At 34.8% G+C, this 21243-nt stretch overlaps 3 protein-coding genes and 1 non-coding gene across 5 annotated transcripts; 2 read left to right on the plus strand and 2 right to left on the minus strand.

The window, feature by feature from the left end:
* The first annotated feature begins 383 nt into the window (after positions 1-383).
* Positions 384-5755, plus strand: LOC129899383 (NAC domain containing protein 52-like). Its single transcript, XM_055974336.1, has 5 exons — positions 384-709; positions 813-1051; positions 2158-2435; positions 2529-2714; positions 5011-5755. Exons 2-5 carry the CDS (start codon positions 820-822, stop codon positions 5518-5520), a joined length of 1206 nt encoding a protein of 401 aa, XP_055830311.1. The 5' UTR covers positions 384-709; positions 813-819; the 3' UTR covers positions 5521-5755.
* Positions 5756-6312: 557 nt separating this feature from the next.
* Positions 6313-10512, plus strand: LOC129899361 (NAC domain-containing protein 53-like). Of its 2 annotated transcripts, none has more exons than XM_055974313.1 (6): positions 6313-6731; positions 7763-8043; positions 8401-8589; positions 9022-9495; positions 9586-9694; positions 9832-10512. In XM_055974313.1, exons 1-6 carry the CDS (start codon positions 6563-6565, stop codon positions 10206-10208), a joined length of 1599 nt encoding a protein of 532 aa, XP_055830288.1. In that variant the 5' UTR covers positions 6313-6562; the 3' UTR covers positions 10209-10512. The 2 variants fall into 2 exon arrangements, with proteins under 2 accessions (XP_055830288.1, XP_055830281.1); XM_055974306.1 differs by having other exon boundaries at positions 6316-6731; positions 9583-9694.
* A 393-nt stretch (positions 10513-10905) lies between these two features.
* Positions 10906-17817, minus strand: LOC129899373 (malate dehydrogenase [NADP], chloroplastic). Its single transcript, XM_055974325.1, has 14 exons — positions 17445-17817; positions 17132-17225; positions 16013-16099; positions 15251-15335; positions 14386-14567; positions 13621-13691; positions 13440-13530; positions 12680-12754; positions 12483-12584; positions 11890-12012; positions 11633-11701; positions 11476-11544; positions 11271-11324; positions 10906-11169 (listed from the first exon to the last, which is right to left on the minus strand). Exons 1-14 carry the CDS (start codon positions 17621-17623, stop codon positions 11116-11118), a joined length of 1335 nt encoding a protein of 444 aa, XP_055830300.1. The 5' UTR covers positions 17624-17817; the 3' UTR covers positions 10906-11115.
* Positions 17818-20161: 2344 nt separating this feature from the next.
* On the minus strand, positions 20162-20235 carry TRNAN-GUU (transfer RNA asparagine (anticodon GUU)). The gene has a single exon. It is a non-coding gene; the product is annotated as a tRNA-Asn (tRNA).
* Between the last annotated feature and the right edge of the window lie 1008 nt (positions 20236-21243).

Genomic DNA, 21243 nt, shown 5'->3' on the forward strand with positions numbered 1-21243 from the left:
AAGTAATTTCTAAATATGTAAAAATAAAAATATTTCAAATTGTTAACTATTGCAACTTATAATACTTTTTATATAATTTTTAGAAATTTATAAAAAAATTTGAATTATTAACTATAATATGTAAACTCACACCAAACATTAATTAATTTAATGTTTTTACTCCGAATCAAACCAAATAAATTCAAACATAATTTTTTTTCAACATAAAAGAAAAGAAAAAGTAAAAAAAAAAACAAAAAACAAAAAACAAAACAGCTAAGCATTTGGTCACACAATAAGTTGCCTATAAGTCATTAATCTTTGCTTTTTTGTGTTTAGCCTTCCCCCCCCCCCCCCCCGCCAGCCTCTTCCCTGGCCCCCTTTGAATGGCTTTTTCTTGGATTTTCGATTTCCGTGTCAAGCAAGCATCCATTTCTATCTTCCCTTGCTTAACCGATGGGCAATAGCCTTTCTTAGCTTACCTTCAATTCTTTTTCTTTTTTTTCCCACTATTATCCAAGTTATCATCAACACCCCCACCCCCGACCCCCCAACCCCACCCCAACCCCTCTTCTCTTTCTTTTTAAGCTTTGCTTCACTTCTAATCTTCTCAAACCTAACACCCTTTTCCCCTTTCTAAGTAAACCTCTCTGGTTTTTTTGTATGTATTTGTTATTTCTGTGGTGGGTTTCTTGAAAGGAATCCTGATTTTCAATTTCTTGGTTTTTAGGTGGGCTTTGGTTGTTTTGTTCTATTGTATTGTATATATGTATATATATTTGTTTATTTAACAAAAAAAACACTCTGGGTGTGTTTGATTTTTGAATTTTTAGGCCGGAAATGGAGCAAGAAGGTGCACTTGTTCTTGTACCGGCGGTGGGGCCGGTGGTGACGCCGAAGAAGGCGGTGGTGGCAGCACCACCGACGTCTTTAGCACCGGGTTTCAGATTTCATCCGACTGATGAGGAGTTGGTGAGGTACTATTTAAGGCGAAAGGCTTGTGGGAAACCATTTCGGTTTGAAGCTGTTTCTGAAATTGATGTTTACAAATCTGAGCCTTGGGACCTTGCAGGTTTGTTATTATTTGTGAATTTGTTTGAACATTTTTATGCTATACTTTTTTGATGATTTTTTGCTTTTGTTTTTTGCAGCTGATATGAATTTTCATTTCTTTGTACAAGCTGTTACAGTTTTCACAGCTTTGCATGTGATTTCTTTGTTTAATTTTTTCCTTTTATGTTATATGCCTTTTGATTTGTTGGATTTTTGATGAGTTGTTTAGTTTTGTAAATTTTACTACATTTTATCACTTAGGATGAGTTAATTTCAATTGACTGCAACAAAATGGAGCTTGGAGTTCTAATTGATTTTTTTGATAAGTAATAAAAATGTAACTTGAAGGTTTGATTTATCATGCAGATTCGTTTGAAGGATGAGTAATTTTCAATTGATTGCAAAAAATGGAGTTCTGAGTGTTAAAGGATTTTTTTTATAAGAAAAATGTTTCTTTAAGGTTGATTTACCATAAAGATTGATTTTTTATGATATGGATACGAATCTTTGGAGTTTTAATGGATTTTTTTTCATAAAAAAGAAAAATGTATCTTTAAGGTTGATTTACCCTAAGGATTTGTTTGAGTTATGAGTGAATTTCAATTGATTGAAAAAAATGGAGCTCGGAGTTCTAATGGAATTCTTTTTAAATAAGAAAAATGTATCTTTAGGGTTGATTTGCCCTAAAGTTTGAGTTTTTAGTATATGGATACAAATTTTTCTTCTTCATTGCTTCTGAAGAAGAAGGGCCGGAGAAGGAATTGCTGACACATTTTTTTTTAACACTCTAATAAGCTTATGTATGGACAAGATTTATACTATTATCAGTTTAAAGACGTCAGAGAAACTCCCAATGTACATGCAAAACCCAATGAAAAAAATATTTTAATTAACAGTCTAGTGCTCTTAGTCTCTAGGAGGATTTGTGCATTTTTGACTTTTGATTGGTGTCCCTAAAAGTTGTAATGCTGCTACATAAGAATTGCATTTCTTCTCTGTCGGTTGTAACCGCTGTGCTGTTTTTGTTTGGATGTGTTATCAATTTATCACGTCACAAGCACATTTTTCACTTGAATTTGGTAGTTATTAAACTTTGATGAATTGACTTTTTTCTTTCTTGTACAGTATATTCATCTCTGAAGACTAGAGATTTAGAGTGGTACTTTTTCAGTCCTGTAGATAGGAAGTATGGGAATGGATCTAGACTTAACAGAGCCACTGGACAGGGCTACTGGAAAGCTACCGGAAAGGATCGGCCTGTTCGCCACAAGTCTGAGACTATTGGAATGAAGAAAACGCTTGTTTTCCATAGTGGTCGAGCTCCTGATGGTAAGAGAACTAATTGGGTAATGCATGAGTACAGACTCGCTGATGAAGAATTGGAAAAAGCTGGAGTTGTGCAGGTACAAATTTGAATTTGGGGAACGCCTCAATTGTGAACCTACTTTCGATTGAAGTTTTGAATTAATATGTTTTGTTTGTTTGCGAGGAAAAAGGATGCCTTTGTACTCTGTAGAATCTTCCAAAAAAGTGGATTAGGGCCTCCTAACGGCGACAGATATGCGCCATTTATTGAGGAGGAATGGGATGACGACACATCTCTCCTGGTTCCCGGAGGAGAGACAGAGGATGACGTGACCAATGGTGATGAAGCGCGAGTCGAGGGAAACGACCTTGACCAGGTTCATATTCTCGTGATCTTCAATGTGCATGAATTGTTGCGTTTAATCCAAATATTGCCTATTGCTGCTCTCTGCGCCGCTGCTATTAATGCGGATAAATACAACTTACTATTATAGGAAATTATGAATGCGGATAAATACAACTTTCGCGCTTTCTGCCGCTGGTATTAATGTGGATAGATACCACTTACTATTACAAGAAATTATGAACGCTCTTGTCGTTACATGTAGATTCGGTGTTTTTTAATTCCTAAGAATATTTTTTGTTCTTTAAGTCTGTCTTCTCTCCCCTCGTACGACTGATTTTTGGAAACTCAATTCCTTTTAGCTTTTAACCGTGAGTCGTTACGTGTAGATGCAGTGTTTTTCTCGATCGTTGTCTTTCTCGTTGTATGATTATTCTTTGGAAACTCAAACCCTTTTAGCTTTTGATTGTGAGTCGTTACATGCAGATGCAGTGTTTTTCTGTTTGTCGTCTTTCTCCTCGTATGATTATTCTTTGGAAACCTAAACCCTTTTAGTTTTTAATTGCAAGAACATCTGCCACGCTTTAATTTCTCTCGATTCTCTTTGTATTATCGTTCTTCAGGAACAACAGTTTCTGTTAGAATGCGGTTGACTGCTCGTTGGAAACCTAAACCCTTGTAGCGTTTAATTGCAAGAACATCTGCCACGTTTTAATTTCTCTTGATCCTCTTTGTATTACCGTTCTTCTTAGAACACGGTAGTTTCTCCATTAACTTATGTTTAGTAGTCTCATAATTTTTTGTTGCCCCAAGTAGAACGTGAAGAAAACTAGTGTTTCTGAGGTTTCATTTTAGCTCACTTTTGTCCGGTGAAAGGCACAAGGTGGCAGAGTGGTTGTTTTCCGTACTCTATATCCGTCTGAACTGGCTCAACATATTTGTGTATCGGGGACATCTCATTGGCACAGAGATCCTATATATGTCCTTAACTTACTAGAGGGACTAATATTCAGTCTCTCTGCTTCTCTGTCTCCAAGTACAATCCTTTAAAATCAAACTTTCATCAATCTACTGGCCTGCCCATTTCATGCATTAACCTAGATACCAAACCTAGATAAAGGCTTGAAGTGTAGTGGCCCGAGGTGGAGCAAACTTTGTAGGGTAGCTCCAATCATCTGAAAAGGAAAGACGACAGATATAGATGACTTGTGGTGGCTAATGGTATAATCAGTCTGGAATTAGATGGATTGATTTCTTATTTTGTTTGTTCATTTCATATAGTCTAGTCCTTATACGGAATAACTGAAACTGCAGATTTATCTCTTTCAGATTATGTGACAATCACAATTAGTTTTGCCAGATTATTTCGTCACAGGTAAGTGCAGTTGTCACATAGGTAATATGGCTACTTGTGGAATAGAGCTAGCCAATTCCTAGTTTTCTATGCCCTACCTTACAAAAGGAACGAAAAAGCTTTTACTGCCTTTTTGGCAAGGGCTACGCTAGATTTACCAATTGAGTTGTGAATGTGTGATGCACTCGCGTATCTTGAATTACTAGATAATAGATTATTTGTTGAGATGTACAGTGTGTGTACTTTATGCTTTTGTTTACTTTCACCCCCTCTTGTTAGGAGAAAAATTCTAGTAGATAAATACCTTGTTACCAATTCATTGGAAGTTCTAATTTGTTCTTCATTTCAACTGTGATGAACTTCAACTTGCAAAACTGTTATTCATTAGTTTTCTAATATGGTTGGATGCAAGTTTGTTTAGGGATGATTGTAGTTGTGGTTGGAATGGTGCTTTGTTTTTGGTGATTTATTCGTTAGAGCTCATACTTTGTTATTCCTTTTCATCTGTATATCTGTCGTAAATTTCAATCGAGAGAATTTGTCCGTCTTTTTTCAGGTAATACAAGTAAATTAGTAACCAAGTTACAGTGGAATATTTTTTGCAGTAATGAGTGAAAGCTTGTATAGTGGAACTGTAGTTTGAAGTTAAATTGATGTGTCCTAAATTAAAAAGATCTCTTAGTGATGCTCATCACTATTTTGCTTTGTTTTCTTGGGAATTTGATCTTTTAAGACTTTTTTTGCAAGTAAAATACTATGTAGAAATTGCATGTATTCATTTTTTTTTTTTTTTTTGCTTCCCATCTTTTGGGCTATTTCTTCCTAGATTTCCAAGAAATGACCATATGTGCAAGCACGTTGGATATTGTATCTTATGCGTAACTTTGGGCTTTTTCTTCTAATGTATGCTTTGGTATGCTTTAATATGTTCTTGGTAATTCTTTCCTTGCCGTTAACTGTTGTATGTTCAAAGCAGGATGTGTTAGGGAAGGCTCCTCGCCAAAGTGAAAACCTGCTTGAGCCTCGAGCTCTTTCTTTTGTTTGCAAGAGGGAAAGGTCTGAAGAACTTGAACCACTCTCTTTAGCTCAAAGCAAAAGATCCAAGCATGATGATCCTAGCTCTAGCCATGCAAATGGTTCGGAGGATTCAACCACTAGCCAACAGGATCCACCAACAATGATGATGACGACAAATTACTCCCCTACTCTCTTAACATTTCCCTTGTTAGAGCCCCTTGAACCAAAAGAAGTTCAACCTTCCAACTCCCTTAATTTTGACTCTTCCAATCTTGAAAAATCTGTTCCTCCAGGTTACTTGAAGTTCATTAGCAATTTAGAGAACGAGATACTAAATGTCTCCATGGAGAGGGAGACGGCAAAGATTGAAGTGATGAGAGCTCAAGCTATGATCAACATTCTTCAATCTCGTATCGATCTCTTGAACAAGGAGAACGAGGACTTGAGAAAACTCGTCCGAGGGGGTTAGTTGGTAACATCATCTCCAATGTAATTCTAGTTTTGCAGTTGTTGGCGGAGCGGAGGGCCCCCTTGTATTGGAGTCCTCCATTCTTGAAATGTCTTAAGTTAGAGGAAAATGGCTGGCTATGTAATAACTTTATTTACATAGTTTTGCTATAAACTTGTATCTATGCACCATTAGCTATCAACATAACGTTGTCTGTTTAACCGGTTTAAATAAAGTTGAGCATCTTTGGTTGTAATCTGTAGCTTCAATATTTTGGAAAGTATAAACTTGTGCCTCTCATAAAAGTTGTTTGCCTTGTGGAGCAAAAATTAAACTAGTGTTCGATCATATATTTATTTTTGATAACGTTTACTTAATTTATCTTCAAGTATCGATTTGGCAATAGATTTTGGATCATATTTTGAGAAGAGAAATTTCACTTTCACTCAAAGGTGTTTAGTATAATGCTAAAAACTATTAACTAATAAAAGATTTTCCAATGTTTATTAGCAAAGCTAAGTGAAGTATTATGCACGTTAAAAGTAGTTTATTTCTGCAATTTAGTGTATGATATGATGTACGTACACAACCATCATAAAATAGTGTAATTAAATATAATGTTTTTTTCAATAGAACGATTTATTTCATATGAAAAACCTGCAACTGCAAGGTTACACAATAAGAGCTGTCACAAAAAAATCATGTATACTTGTTCCACATCTAATTAATTTTTTTTACTAATAATATAAGCTCTTCTTTTTGTTCTTATCTTATCAGTTATCACTATAAAAAATATCTTATTTTATTTTTCTAGAAAACTTGTCAAAGGGGCAAACCAAAATAGTTACGTCACCATCCCAAAATCAATTATACAAACCGTCAGCTTTTTAATTACAAAGTCATCAAAATTCTGCTTTTCAACCAAGTTCAAAAATGGCTTTTTTCGAAGTCCATTAACATGTCAAAAACCCTAAATCTCAAATTTCTTTTTCTCCGTGTTTAGTATAAGGTCTAGATAATTATTTTATTTGTGAATTTTTTGAAATTTTTAGTGTGGTTGTTGATGGAATCGAGAGGATCGTCGAAATTGTTGGCGCCGGGGTTCAGATTTCATCCGACGGATGAAGAATTGGTTCGATATTATCTCCGCCGTAAAATCTATGGAAGGGCTTTTAAGTCTGATCTTATATCTGAGATTGATATTTACAAGGTTGAACCATGGGACCTTCCTGGTTAGTCCCTTTTAATTAATTTTTTTTTTAAGCTTATGATTGATTGGGAAATTCTTGTTTTTTAATTGATTGTTTGTATAGATCTATCGACTTTGAGATCATGTATTGTTAATGGGTTGGGTTAGTTTAGGTAAGGATTATGATTTAAGGGGTTTATTTTTTGCCCAAAATTTATTGGTTACTTGCTAAGAATTCTGTTAGTTGTTAGAACTTTGAGTTTGGGGATAGAGTTACCTGATACTTGTGTTGGTGTGTGAGGTAGTAGGTATCCGGTGTAATTTGTCGAATAAGGTGGCCCGTACACCACCACCAACATATCTGGTGTAATCTCACACGTGGGGTTTGGGAGGATGGAGGTAGCAGGTATTCGATGTAATTTGTCGAGTAAGGTGGCGTGTACACCACCACCAACATACCTGGTGTAGCCCGTTTAGGGAGGATGGAGGTAACAGGTAATCGGTGTAATATGGCGAGTAAATTGGGCCCGTACACCACCACCACCACCATACCTGATGTAATTACGCAAGTGGGGTCTGAGAAGGATGGTTTATAATTTTGTATGAGATGGAGAGGCTGTTTCTGGTGGACCTTCTGCTCAAAAGAACATCCGGGGAGTGGCCAGTACACCATGTCTATATAAAGCAAGAATTTTATGAGTTGTTCTATCCTCCCTTTTTCTTGGGGATATATTGAAATCATATTGGAACTTGTACTAGATGTGTGGTGAATGTGGTTTAGGGTGATTGCTTGTTCTACTTGTTAATTATTAATTTTTTACTTTCCTGATAAAAAAGAACGTATTCTTGTTCCTTTCGTTCGATTTGAGTCACAGTATAGTTCAATTCTTCATCCAGAACTGCGTGTGCAATCGTGTATATGTATATATTCTGACTGCTACCTATTTTATCATAGTTCTTTTATGTTGCCAAAGTTTAAAGCTTATTTCCATTTAGTAAAAATTGCATTGGCTGAGTTGATTGTTAGATACTTGAGTTATATTGTAAGCTTAGTGTAATGTTATGGTTCCTTAGGCATGTCAAGGTTGAAAACAAGAGATTTGGAGTGGTACTTCTTTAGTGTTCTTGATAAGAAGTATGGTAATGGAGCAAGGACCAACCGAGCGACAGAAAAAGGCTACTGGAAGACAACCGGAAAGGATAGGGCTGTCCATCGTAATAAGTCTCAGGTTGTTGGGATGAAGAAGACTCTAGTTTATCACAGTGGTCGTGCTCCGAAGGGTCAGAGGACTAATTGGGTGATGCATGAGTACAGACTGATTGATGAGGCGTTAGATAGAGCTGGAATTCCTCAGGTGAGGGTTCTTATTTTCGTTTTATCTTTTATTCTGTATTCTTATGAAGGGTGTTTGTATATAATCATGTTTGTTTTTGGAGGTTAGTGACTTTTTTTCAATTTGTGTAAAATTTATAAGCATCTCACGTCCTTATCCTGTTCCCTCAAAGCTACTTCTGGAGGGAAATAGAAAGATGCTGAAGGTAAGTGGTCAAATGGAGAGAGTGAATGCAAATTTTCTTTCTACTCCCTTGCCCTTGTTTGTGAGTGCTTGTGGGGTTATTTTTTCCCCTTTTGGGGGCATATTTTCCTGTTCATGTAATTTGCTACATAGTTTTATTACCTTTTCTGATTTTCTTCTCTTTTTTGGTGGAAGGATGCATTCGTTTTATGCAGAGTTTTCCAGAAGAGTGGTGCAGGGCCGAAGAACGGGGAACAGTATGGGGCACCTTTTATAGAGGAGGAATGGGAGGATGATGATTTACAAGTGCTTCCGAAGGATGAGACTGCTGAGGAATTTGTATTTGGTGATGATATTTATTTAGATGCAAAGGAACTTGACCAGGTATTTGTCACAGATGAATATGGTATTACCCTTTTGATTTCTGCATGTCTTGGTGATGTGGAAAGCCAGTTCACTTTCTTTCTGCCCCCAACTCTCTGTGTCTCTCTCTCATGATCTGCATAAACTGTTCTAGCTTGACAACTTCCATAGTCTTCGTAAGTATTGTATTAGCGGCGAAGCCGACTCTCACTTTGCTATATCTCTATATGTTAATAATCGCTTGTAGTTGTCATTTAGAGTAATCACTCTAAGAAGTTAGCATGCAGCCGCAACCAACAGATGACTGTTACTCTACAAATGTACCAAACATTATTATTTGACAAGGTGTACAGTCCTTGTTTGAAATTTAGTCCGGGTGAAATTTTGTAGAATCCTACAAGAAAGGTATAACCTATTTGTTCTGATTTCTGGTAATTCTTCTCTTGCCCCCAGATTCTTGGGACCGGCACAGCTGAGGCTGGTGCTGGTCTTCCTTTGGACTGTTCTTATGGTGAAAATGGAAGTACGGAGGAGACGAATAACTCCTCTGATACACAAAATTGGCTGCAGCAACCTGATGAGATTAAACCAATTGATCTAGCTGTTAAACAGAATTTTGATGCCGATCAAGTCAATCATGAATATATTGGTGAATCAAGCAAGAACATGTACTCTGAAGATGGGGATTACTTGCTGAATGAACCAATTGTAAATGGGACTGATGACCTCCAATTTAATGGCGAAGCTTTCCTCGAAGCTAATGATCTTTCAAATCCGGTTGAGGTTGACAGCTCTAATTTCGACATGCTTGAGGAATACCTGACTTACTTTGATGCAAATGATGACTTCCAGAATATGGGTTTTGATCCTTCAGTTTTCTTTGGAAATGATGATCAAATTCTGGATCAAGCACTGCTGGGTGATAAGGTACTAGCTTTATTTTCCTGCTTTGTTCTCTCTTAGCTGTCCTAGTGGTCATGCTGAGGCTTACATATTATGCTTTCTATTATGTAGAAGGATATTGGCGACGTAACTAAGCAACCTATTGCGCCCAATGAAGGGCTTGGTGAAGATAAGAATGGTTTTGCATCGTCCTCTAAACTGGTACCAACTAAATTTGGATCAGGTAATGATGAGACTATTTTGACTTGTTACCCATTGGATATTTGCTATTTGTCCTTGCACCAGTAATTTAGTCTTAACTTTTCTGGTAATCGGGCTTCTTTTCCCTTAATATTTGTTATTTGCTTTTCAATATTGCAGATTGCCAGTATCCATTTATGAAGAAGGCAAGCCAGATGTTGGGCAATATTCATGCTCCTCCAGCATTTGCTTCAGAGTTCCCTACAAAAGATGCAATTCTCCGTCTGAATTCATTGTCTAGTTCAGTGCAGGTCACTGCTGATTTAATTCAAATTAGAGACATGTCTGCTGCTGGCAAGCATGGGGATTACAACATTATCCTATCTTTTGGCCTGTCACGGGGTAGTAGTGGTGACTCTGCCATGGAATCATTTAATAGCATTCATCCAGGAAAGACTACTTCGACGATTTTCAAAGGCTGGTTCTATTATATATTTTTTTCGTTCCTAATGCTTTTGATGAGCGTCAGAATTGGAACCATAGTCTGTGCTAGTTAGGATTTTCAGCACTATAGTAGACTTGATCATACTGAAGCTCGAGGTGGATGTTATCACACAAATACTCAGGTCTTTTATTTGGATCTCAATTAAGACTTGATACTGCATATGTGTAGGAGAATAGTTCCGCCCTCCCCCCTTTTTTGCCTTTTTTTTTTGGGTGGTTTAGTTATATAAAAGTAGAGTGTTGCAATCAAGTGATTGGATCATAATAAGATTCCAGCTATGAAGCTTTGAACATGCTATTTGCAACTGTTTGTGAAGTTTTATTTGGAAGCATGAAGGGGAAATTTGCTGCGTCTAACCCTCCTTAGACCCTACTTGTGAGATTGTATATTATTGTGATGGACCAAGTTGAAATCATTGAGTAATTCAACTTTACGTCCATCACTACTATATTTTTTTCTCCTTCAAATTTTGAGTCTTATTCTTCTATAAATAGCCATCAGTGGTCCTGACATATTTTGATTGTGCATAAATTCTTTTCCGATCGAGATGTATAAATCCTATTCATGGAATAAAGAAAATGTGCAAAAACTCTATTTGCCTATGCCATTATATGAGTTTCTTTTTGGGCATCGTCACTGACTAGTAACTCTTTTGGTGAAACTTCTTCTGTGGAGTAGTAGTTCATAAAGGAGCCTGTTCATTCTCATAATGAGAATGTATATAACCCTATAATGGACCACTCCAGTAGTATGGAATGAACTTATAATCATTGAATCGACTCGATTGGTGACTTCAAAAGTGTCTCATTTATTTATTTCCCTTGTTAGGCTGATATCAACGGTACATAAATCACAAACACACTCTCAGTGGTAACACACTTACATTATCGTTTTATCTATGCAAGCTCTTAAACATAATCTGTAATAACACATTCTGCAAAATGGTTTCTTTAGTGGTTTCACATCTCTCCGGGAAGCATTGTATCTCCTGGCAGATCACAGACGGCGATACCCTAAATAAACGAAGAAAAAAAAACCTGACTTGGTCCGTTCCGAGATAAAGAAGCAGCAAAAGCTTTCAAGAGTATATATCTCATTGCTGTTTAATACTTACCTCTCCTGTAAGGTGGGCTACACATCTTTTCTCCGCGAGCAACTCATCTTCTGACTGCAAAATTCAGTAAGTGTTATTATGTCTCAACACGTCCTTTCAACCATGTGTTTAATTATGTGATCATCTCATCTAAAAGTTTAAACGCTCAACGAGCAAAAGTCCTCTTTATGCATTTCAAAAATCCGAAATAAGAGAGCCTGAGTACCTTTTTTATACGGCTCCAAAGGTAATCATCAAATATTACTTCTTTAACTAGTTCATAGTCACCATCTCCCTGCAAATAAAAAGTTTTTAGAGTTTATGATAGTATATGCTTAATGTTAGATCAGATAAAGTAGGAATTTAGGGAGAAAAAGACTTACTTTTGATCTACAAGGCATGCTGAAAACTATATCCTCTGCTACCCCATAAGGATTTCCATTTGTATATACCTACACATTTGTAGCAAAATTATACAACAAGAAACTCCCAAAAACTAACATCGACATGTAAGTGGATATAAAAGACATTTAATTGCACGTTTGTGCTTCAAATGAGTTGGTCTGTAATTTTTACTCTTACAAATGAAACTTATGCCTAGTGAGACATATGTTCTTTAAGGGCACGGGGCATAACTTACTCCAGTAGAAAACCAATCTCCTTCAGGTGTAGGAGTAACTAGAGACCTTATTGCATCAACAATTGATACAGCAGTTGATGCAGCTGAAGATCTTCCCCATTTCTGAATGAGTACACCACCTCTCTGAATAATCGACGTTATCATTAGAGACTTTTTAACGAAAAAACAGATGAAAGGTAACTTACGACATTGAAATTGATGACCGAGTTGGTGCAGTAGGTGTGGTATCCCAAAGGGATGTCCGCGGTGGGGGATATACCCCACCTAGTCTTTCTACTAGAAACAAAGTTTTTCTCCACCGCGAATAAATAAGTGGGAAATATGTGCTTAGAACATGATTTTCCCACTCATTTCCCACCGAACAAGCTCACTGGAAAAATGCATGGTGGGAAACGATTCTCACTAAAGTAGTGGGAAACTTCATAATTTTTCCATATGACAAAATATTTATGGGAGTAGCCACTGAACATTTTTCAGTGGAAAATTCAGTGGGAAAATAGTGATTTTTTTAGTAGCGTCCCTTCTCAGTCGAGCTGGTCGCCTGTGTGCTTGCAAAAAACAACAACAACAACATTGAAATTGATAATTTTTACCTTTTGGACTTTCTCAGTGAACTCTTCCTCCAACCATTCAGTGTCCTTAATCACCTCTTTGACTGGCAAACCATTAATTTTCGCATTTAAAAAGTCTGGAACCTAATAACATATAGATTAAACCACGTTGTTAGTAAAACTAATCATGAAGTGATATAGCTTGAAGAAATTAAATATTGATTATGAAACATAATTACTTGAGTGGTTGAGTGATTTCCCCAAATGGTAACATTAGATACTTTGTCATAAAAGACTCCAGCTTTTAGAGCTAGCTGCACAAACCATGAGACGTTGTCTCAATTACTTCTTTGTTCATCATGAAAAAAGGGAGGTTAATTTCATGTATGGTCGCTGAAACTTTACCTACTATATCTATATTGCTTACTCTTTAGAAATGTTGACCGGTGCGTGTCAGATCCTTAAGTAGTGCATTTCGAAAGATCCGAGACGTGTGCGACAACATTTTTGGAGAGTCTAAGCAACATAGCCTACTCTAGTAATAAAGTCGCGATATTTTTTCTCACATTAAAGTAACTGAACTTTTCTCACTGACCTTCCCAGACCCTGTGTGAAAGCGGGATGCTTTGTGCACTCGGCTGCCCTTTTTTGTTTTTATTTTATTAAAGTGACTGAACTTTATCCACGATAACAATAAAGTCATAACTTTACTTACCATAGCAATAATTCACTTTGATTGGTAGGTTTTGCTGTTGTAGTGGGAATTTTTTGTGACTTTACTGTTATAGTGGATAAAGTTCAGTTACTTCAACGTGAGAAAGAATATACAGTTGTGTGATTTTACTGTAATAGTGGGCACAATTTAGTGATTTTTTCTGTTATAGAGGTAAAGTTCAGATACTATCAAAAGTAGTTTTGCGACTTTACTATTATATTGGATAAAGTTCAACGATCATATGCAAAATGAATCATGGAAAGAGATATTTTACTGTAATATACCTGGCATTTGGCTCTATTTTCATCTAACCTAGTCAAGGCATGAAAGTTCTTTGCTGGTATGTTTGGAGCATTTTTCAAACAAATCAATGCACTAGAAAAGGAACAGAAAAAGATACATTAGAAAATTAACAGAATGAAATAGAAAAAAAGAGAGATGGAATTGAGTGAGATTGTTCATTACTTGGTATTACAAGGGTTTCCCACTACTATCACTTTGACATTGCGAGATGCAACCGCATTGAGAGCTTTCCCCTGTAATCATTTGACAAACAATGCAAAATAGTGACTTGAAATTTTCATCTTTTTGACCACTTCAAAAACCATAAAACTTTAGAGAAAATAATAAAAATAGTTGCTTATGTTTGAGCCGATGGTCTATCCATAACGAACTCTCTACCCCACAAAGGTAGGGGTAAAGTTTGTATACATCCTACCCTCCCCACATACCACTACACATTGAGTATGTTGTTGTTGTTGTTGTTATGTTTGGGGTATTAGTCTTTTAATATATCTCGTACTTCTCACGTGAACTGCTTAAACTGAAGAAACAATCAGGACGGACGTTTTCCAATTCATTCACTCAATTTGTACCTTAAGAAAAACCAGGTCAGCAGTAAAAGCATAGTAGACAGACAGCACCAGAAAACCAGCACTGAAAGGAGACAAAAAAAAACAAAAACAAATAACTGGGGGAAATGAATCGGAAGAAATTTGTCTTGATGTCTTTTCACAGTTTGAAAGGCTCGCTTAAGTGCTTCTCAGGAGCCATTTCGAATAAATATAACTATCATCATGTGTTTTAAATGTGACGAAAACCAACATTGCTCAGTTCTTTTTAAACGTCAAGGACTAACGCTGCTAATTTAGACCAACCCCCAACCATAAAGGACAGCTCTTTGTCATTTTCCCGAAAACGTTATATTTTAGGAGAACAAGAAGAAGAAACCTGTTCAGCAAAGATTTGACCGTTAATGTCCAATAAGCCAGCTCGTTCCATACCGGGCCCTCGCGGCTTTGCACCAATGAGAAGTGCCCATTCTGCATCCTGGAACACCTCATAGGGATCTATACCTATATTCACCTCCCTAAGCAAAGGATACAAAGAGTCCTCTAGTTCCATAGCAACTCCTGCAAATAAACAGCTGATAATAAGCCAAAATTGGAACTCCATAATAGACCCTCGACTCAAGTAAATCAAATCAAAGCAGGTTTGAAAAGTAAATATAGTAGTAAAGAAGTCATTTTGATTTTTAAAACTAATGGAATGAAACTTGATAACGATAATGAATATAAGTGAAAGCAAGTCCAGAATTAAAAGTTACAAAGGTCATTAACACTTAATGCCAGACCACAAGCATGTGTATATCTACTAGGCTATGTTACTCGGGTATAGATGCAAATCTAGAGGTCGAATTCAATGTCACATAAATTTTATGATTGTGGGGTACGGACTAGTGCAATATTTGTTGTTGAAATACAATTTATGTCGTCAACAATGTAATCTAACTCGAGTTCTATTTGATCAAGTTAAATGATCAATGATCGTTGCGTAGTACAAAGTTTTTAGATTACTTGTTACTATTCAATTTCATAGATGCGTTTGAGATACGGCTGCATTCTTGGTAGATACAACACTTTGGAAAATCCAAGCAACATAGCTCCTAGGCGATGAACAACAAAGTCACCGGTTAACTTTTATGCTGTATAAAGAAGGATAAACTAATAAGGTCTTATTCACATGGACTAGAACCTTACATAGAGAGACAAAGATCCTGAAGAGAGAGTAAGGTCGACAGAAAGTGGGGATATACCTTCAAGCGCTTGGATTGACCGCTCAGACCCCAATAACCTTAATGCAATAGGCTGATCTGCCCCAAAAACCTCACCAGATGCAAGCTGAGATATCAAAAACAAATGATGTAACCTTTTCAGTTTCACCTACGATGAACTGGTTAAAAGAACAAGCAAAAAGTCAGAGTTAATGGTCAAAAACACACCTGAACAATCGATTTTTTTTTAAGTTTCATACCCAAACTATCAGTTATTCCCTTTTCTTCCTTGAACTATCACCATCTATGCATTAAAACACAACTCAACTATCACCAACGTTCAGGTGGGAAAAAATGGAACATTTGATAGTTGAAGTGACTTTTAATACATAGATGGTGATAGTTCAAGTAAGAAAAGGGAACAACTGATAGTTAAGGAATGAAGCTCGGAAAAATATGATAGTTCAGATGTGTTTTTAACCATAATGCTCAATAAAATTGTCAAATAATTGATTCATGCTACAATATCATTCAGTGGAAGCATTGTCTTTCAAGGGCCATAACACATGTAATTCTTCAAGAGAGGAACCGAATAGAGCGGTCACATTTTGCAGATATGCCGGTGTATGGGTAGTTACAACATTATAATAGATTCGGTAAACTCTCATAATCAGGACACATGACTATATAACTGTTTACACAAATCAGAAGTACTATCCATATTTTGTTTCCACGAATGTTCCTAAATTATAAAAAAAAATTGTGAATGTATTTTGTTCTTTCCAATGGTTAAGTGCTTCTTACTTTGAAAAGAAGATGATTAGCAATCATCCCAGCAGCACCAGACACAGAAACAGTTATCATTTTCTTCCACGAACACGTCTCTTCTTCCTGGTAACCGGAGAAAAAGAAGAACAAAAGGGAGATTATTCTTGAGACGGAACACTTACATATTAAGGCCAACGATAAATTGAAATATAATCAAGATATTGATGATGACAGTCTATGCCTTAAGATTAATCACCTTTGCACAAGAAAAAAGAAAAGGACATAGATGTATAACTCATAGTTTTCATAAGCCAAGGCAAATCGGGTTTAATTTTCAAGCTAATTTGTTACTATCTCATACTCATTTTCAAGGTTTATTTTACTTTTATCACATTAATTTCAAACACCATTGAACCATATGTTCTAGTTGATCACATGAGGCAGCCCGGTGTACAAAGCATCCCGCATTGGTCAGGGGAAGGGCCGCACCCGCACTGCACCCAAAGGGTTGTGACGTAGACAACCTACCCTAATGCTTAAAAGTTTTTCGTTGGACACTTCTTTAAAAAAAATGTGCACAGGGGAGACTTAATACATGTTAAATAAAATGTTAAGAAGATTTATTTTATGCGGAAACCAATGTACTATGATATATCTACAATCATCTAAAACATAGACTCGGGGCATACCTAAACACAGCTCAAACATTAATCTACTAAAAAAAATACTGCAGAATTCTTAGTATATTACTCCATATGTTATAGGATTCAAATTATAAAAACTGATTTTTTTTTCACACCATCATGTATTATAACTTGTTGTAGCAGGTTACCTGTCTCATTTTTCTCGTTACTTATCGATATATCCTACTTATAATAGACCCCATTACTTGTTCATTAAACTCTTAGATCACGAGTCACGACTTGGCAGTGTTAAAGTTTTTCTGCACATTAAGTTAACTCCAGGGTCGGAGCTACAGTTTTGCTTACGAGTTCGATAGAACACAATCTCAGACCCTATATTTATGTTTGAAAATCTACTAAATATGTATAAATAATTTATCCAAAACCTACTAAGCTTGTCTTTTTTAGAATTCATAACTCATAAATTCAAAATCCTAGCTCCGCCTTTCGGTATATCTATGGAAGAACTTACAGCTTTGAGATCATAAGTGAGACAAAAAACTCCATAGCACTCTGATTTCTTCTTTGGATCATCAGTCTGCACTGCTGTCGGCGCTTGAACTTCCCTGCAACATCAATTAAGGTAACCAAATCAAAAACACAATTGTAAAGTAAATTTATATTCCCTCGTCCCAATTTATTTGTGCGCATGATAGATATTTGTGCGTAAAATGAGAAGTTCAAAGTTAAATTGTTTCTAATAAAGGAAACATCACATTCTTTTCGAGGTATAGTAAAATGAAAAGTAAGTCATATAAATTGACACAGAGTAAATAACAACATACTTGGAAGTAACAGAGCAACATATTTGAGAATAATTATGAGTTCTTGATAAAGGTCTAACGCTTAATCGGCGTTGATGGGAGATTTTAGTTGACACATAAGAAAGTTGTGATGAATAAAAGTTGGCCTTTTTAGTCAATGAAGAAGTAGAAGAAGAAGGAATAAACTCTGCTACTGTCATTGCAGCAGAGAAAAAACAACAACAAATAGTGTACAAGGTACAAGTGAATTGGGCAAAAAAGGTGAAAGAAGAGTTTGAAGGAAAGAAGAAGAAGAAGAAGACAGGGGAAAGGAAAAAAGGGAAAATGGAGTGTGTGGTTTTGGAGGGACAATATTTTGGATCAAAGTGTTGATTTTGAAAATGTTGGTATAAGGCCATAGGGTATGACACTTGTCAACTACTATCCTTATCCATTTTTTTTTAAATTTTTTTTTCGTTAATTATCCTTATCTATTTACCTTGGCTTTATATCACTTTTGGTTTTTTTTCATTCGGTGTTTCGGCTCCCACATTGAAATTTGATTAAATTTAAATTCGCATTGAAAAGTCTCATATTAATGATAAAACATTTTCTAACAAACACGATTTCGTATTCAGGAGAACTTAAACCCAAAATCTCTAATTAAAAATGAATGAGTACTTACGATTCTACCAAAATTACTGTATCTATAAAGAAGTCTCGGGGCTCCCAAGTACACGATTGTTTAAGTGGCCTTTATATCACTTGTTTAACTACTCTTTCATGGTTCAATTTATACAACAGAGTTGAAATCTCAAAATCCAAATCTTTTAAGTTTTGACGTGAATTCGAACATAGAAAAAAAGTAACAAGTACTATAAATTATAATAATTAATAATTTAAAATATTTAATAATATATTAATCATTTTTTTTGATTGATTCTTGAATTTTCAATCATGTCATGTAATTTGGGATCGAGGGAGTACTTTATCACTTACAAAGACAGATACATGATTTGAATTTTATGTGTTTGAAATATTAATATATTTGCTGACAATTTGAGTTATTAGGTTCGAAATTTAATATAGTCAATTTTTTTTCTTATAATATCTTTGTTTAGATTTTTTTGATTGCTATATAATAGAAAACATATACTACAACGTCACATGAAAAATCAATCTAAACAAATAAAATATAATCATTAAAATAAAGTATTGTTACAAAGAATGGCTATTACGGAGGTGTTATATAATGTCTCTGATTATGTACACTCCCTTTTGATAAGGTATAATTTTTTATATATACAAAAAGTAGGGTAACTTTAAGAGATCTTTAAGTAAAATGTACGTCGAAATACTAATTGTTCATATTTTCATTAAAATGGAATGGAATTGAATTAAGTGAAGGACCACAAAGTGTTGTTCTTTTTATTTTGTATTTTTGGAAGAAACATAATTGAAGAATAAAATGTCCAAGGATAGAAGATAAAAAAGGTTTTCATTTCAAATAAAAAACAGTGGAAAAGACGGAAGGACAAAAGTATTTAGGACAAAAAGACCCCATGAAGCTTCACTGTTCCTTGAAATTGGCTTTGGCTTTCTACGCAGCTTAAGTGAAAGGCGAAGATTCTGGAAAAATTGACATCGAACTAGAGCACACTATATTAGAATTTAATTAAAAGAAGGCATGAATGTAGGTATTATAAAATTTCAAATGGAAATAATAATGAGATAATATATAGATAGATATTTTAACTTAGTCTCATTTAATAATTAAATTCTTTAACTTTGAAAATGTACATCTATACATCTTAACTTATTCTCACTTTGTCTCATAGATATCCGACGTTGACGTGACACATAAATTTTAGATCATCTTATAAGTTGGAGTGTTCAACTAACACAGAGAAGACAAGTTGAAGTGCTTGGATGTGGATCCTCAAAGTTGAAGTGTTTAGTTGCATGTTGAAGTCAAGTTAAGATGCGTATCTATCATTTATGTATCATGTCAATAGTAATTATTCTTTTGAATGGCAAGTTTAGAGGTCTATCTATCATTTTTCGATGCGACCATTATGAAATAATAATAAAAGATATAATCTATTCAAACATTATATTCATCAATATAATATATTATCAACAATATATTACGAAGCGATACGAAACAATCATTCATACAATCTGTAAAAGTGGCTACTTGGGGTCATTTCTAGTTACAGCTGTGGGCTTGGGCCTGGACTGGAACTTTTTAGTCAATCAAACTTTCACCATTTTTTTGACATTTCCTCAATCTATCATCTTAATGAAAATAAAACTCTTTAGTTTGACTCTTTAATGGACAAGATGCTTCTTAGAATGGATTAGTTAGACAATAGTACCAAATAAAGTGAAACAAAGGGAGTAGTAAATTATAACATGTATCGTGGAATGATTAAAATTTCTTTATTCTTAATTAGAAGTCTTTAATTTGAGCACAAGAATAAAAGATACTCTTAAAAGTGATCATTTTACCCCCTTAGCTGGTCTACCGATGCAAATATGAATTAGTTGAACTAGTATACTTTCGACACTAAATGGTTATCCAACAAAAAAAATAAAATAAAATAACATGTCATAACATTTTGTACATGGTTTGGCTAACATTGAAACCATTTGTTTAGTAGAAGTATTGTAATTGAAATTAAATATTTTTCATAAATAATAATATTTGTTATTTGGTCATCATTTTTTCCCATAAAAATAAATAAATGAAAACACAACGCTAGAAGGAGGGCTTGAACCTCCGACCTTGTGGTTAACAGCCACACGCTCTAACCAACTGAGCTATTCCAGCTTCTTGTTTGTCAATATTAAACTATAATTTTTGACTGAAATATATTATTTCAAGTGAAATAATATTTGTCACTGCATAACTTCAAAAATTTTTTTCAAGCAAAATTTATGTTCAAATGAAAATTTTATCTATCAAAAACTACTACTAAACTAGTTTTTATAAAAAAATTCAATTATCCAAACGCCTAGCATTCAATGGAGTGACCTAGTTAAGTATCAAAGGTTTTCTCTTCCACAAAGCTACTAATGCTTTATTTAAAATCTTTAGCAGTCAATCGTTGATTTTTCATCCTCAGTGACTTTCAATAATCTGTTATGAAGGAATGAAGAAAATAAGAGAAAAGAGTAATAAAGTAGGTTGAAAATCATGAGATTTCAGATTTAATTTGGTGTAGAAGCAAATATACTAGATGGTTACTTCCATATATACAAATCATAATAAATAGAATTACCTTATACTTATACTACTGAAAGATATTGAATATCCTATAATATTAATCAATCGAGATATTGGACACAAAATAATCCAAACATCACTCTCGTGTGCCATCAAAGTAGACTCTACAAGTCAGCATTAGCGGTTGAAATATAATTATAATTATACTAAATCTTACTCAATTATATTTAAAAAAACAAAATTAAGCTAAGGAAGGAGAGAAGAAGCAACTATTTTTTGATAGTCCATGTTAATAGTTCTTTTCGTATTTATCTATGATTATTTTTTGAATTAATATATGAAAGAACTACTTTTGAAAGACATATTTTTGGAATAATTATACTAAATCTTACCTAATTAATTTATGTATTACTAATTTCTCTGTTACTTCAGCCGGCATCCAAATGACCCCACATTAAATGTGATGAATATAAATTTTGTAACATCTTATTTTCTTGATAATCATCAATATGTTATCTCAATTTTTGTTATAGCTATTGAAGATGCTAGCAAAAATAGCCACTGGACTAACTATTGTTTTATCAATTTACCGTAACAATAAATCAAACTCGT

Source organism: Solanum dulcamara, chromosome 1 (assembly GCF_947179165.1).
Source record: "Solanum dulcamara chromosome 1, daSolDulc1.2, whole genome shotgun sequence".
Lineage (NCBI taxonomy): Eukaryota > Viridiplantae > Streptophyta > Magnoliopsida > Solanales > Solanaceae > Solanum > Solanum dulcamara.

What these genes read in the sequence shown, in the direction of transcription:
- LOC129899383 (XM_055974336.1), top strand. Translation starts at nt 820, where the DNA reads ATGGAGCAAGAAGGTGCACTTGTTCTTGTACCGGCGGTGGGGCCGGTG. An exon ending in TGAGCCTTGGGACCTTGCAG is followed by an intron (nt 1,052 to 2,157) that starts GTTTGTTATTAT and finishes TTTCTTGTACAG; the next exon opens with TATATTCATCTCTGAAGACT. An exon ending in AGGGAAACGACCTTGACCAG is followed by an intron (nt 2,715 to 5,010) that starts GTTCATATTCTC and finishes TGTTCAAAGCAG; the next exon opens with GATGTGTTAGGGAAGGCTCC.
- LOC129899361 (XM_055974306.1), top strand. Translation starts at nt 6,563, where the DNA reads ATGGAATCGAGAGGATCGTCGAAATTGTTGGCGCCGGGGTTCAGATTT. An exon ending in ATAGAGCTGGAATTCCTCAG is followed by an intron (nt 8,044 to 8,400) that starts GTGAGGGTTCTT and finishes TTTTGGTGGAAG; the next exon opens with GATGCATTCGTTTTATGCAG. An exon ending in ACCAACTAAATTTGGATCAG is followed by an intron (nt 9,695 to 9,831) that starts GTAATGATGAGA and finishes TCAATATTGCAG; the next exon opens with ATTGCCAGTATCCATTTATG.
- LOC129899373 (XM_055974325.1), bottom strand. Translation starts at nt 17,623, where the DNA reads ATGACAGTAGCAGAGTTTATTCCTTCTTCTTCTACTTCTTCATTGACT. An exon ending in GGAAACCCTTGTAATACCAA is followed by an intron (nt 13,531 to 13,620) that starts GTAATGAACAAT and finishes TTCCTTTTCTAG; the next exon opens with TGCATTGATTTGTTTGAAAA. An exon ending in GAAATCACTCAACCACTCAA is followed by an intron (nt 12,585 to 12,679) that starts GTAATTATGTTT and finishes ATATGTTATTAG; the next exon opens with GTTCCAGACTTTTTAAATGC.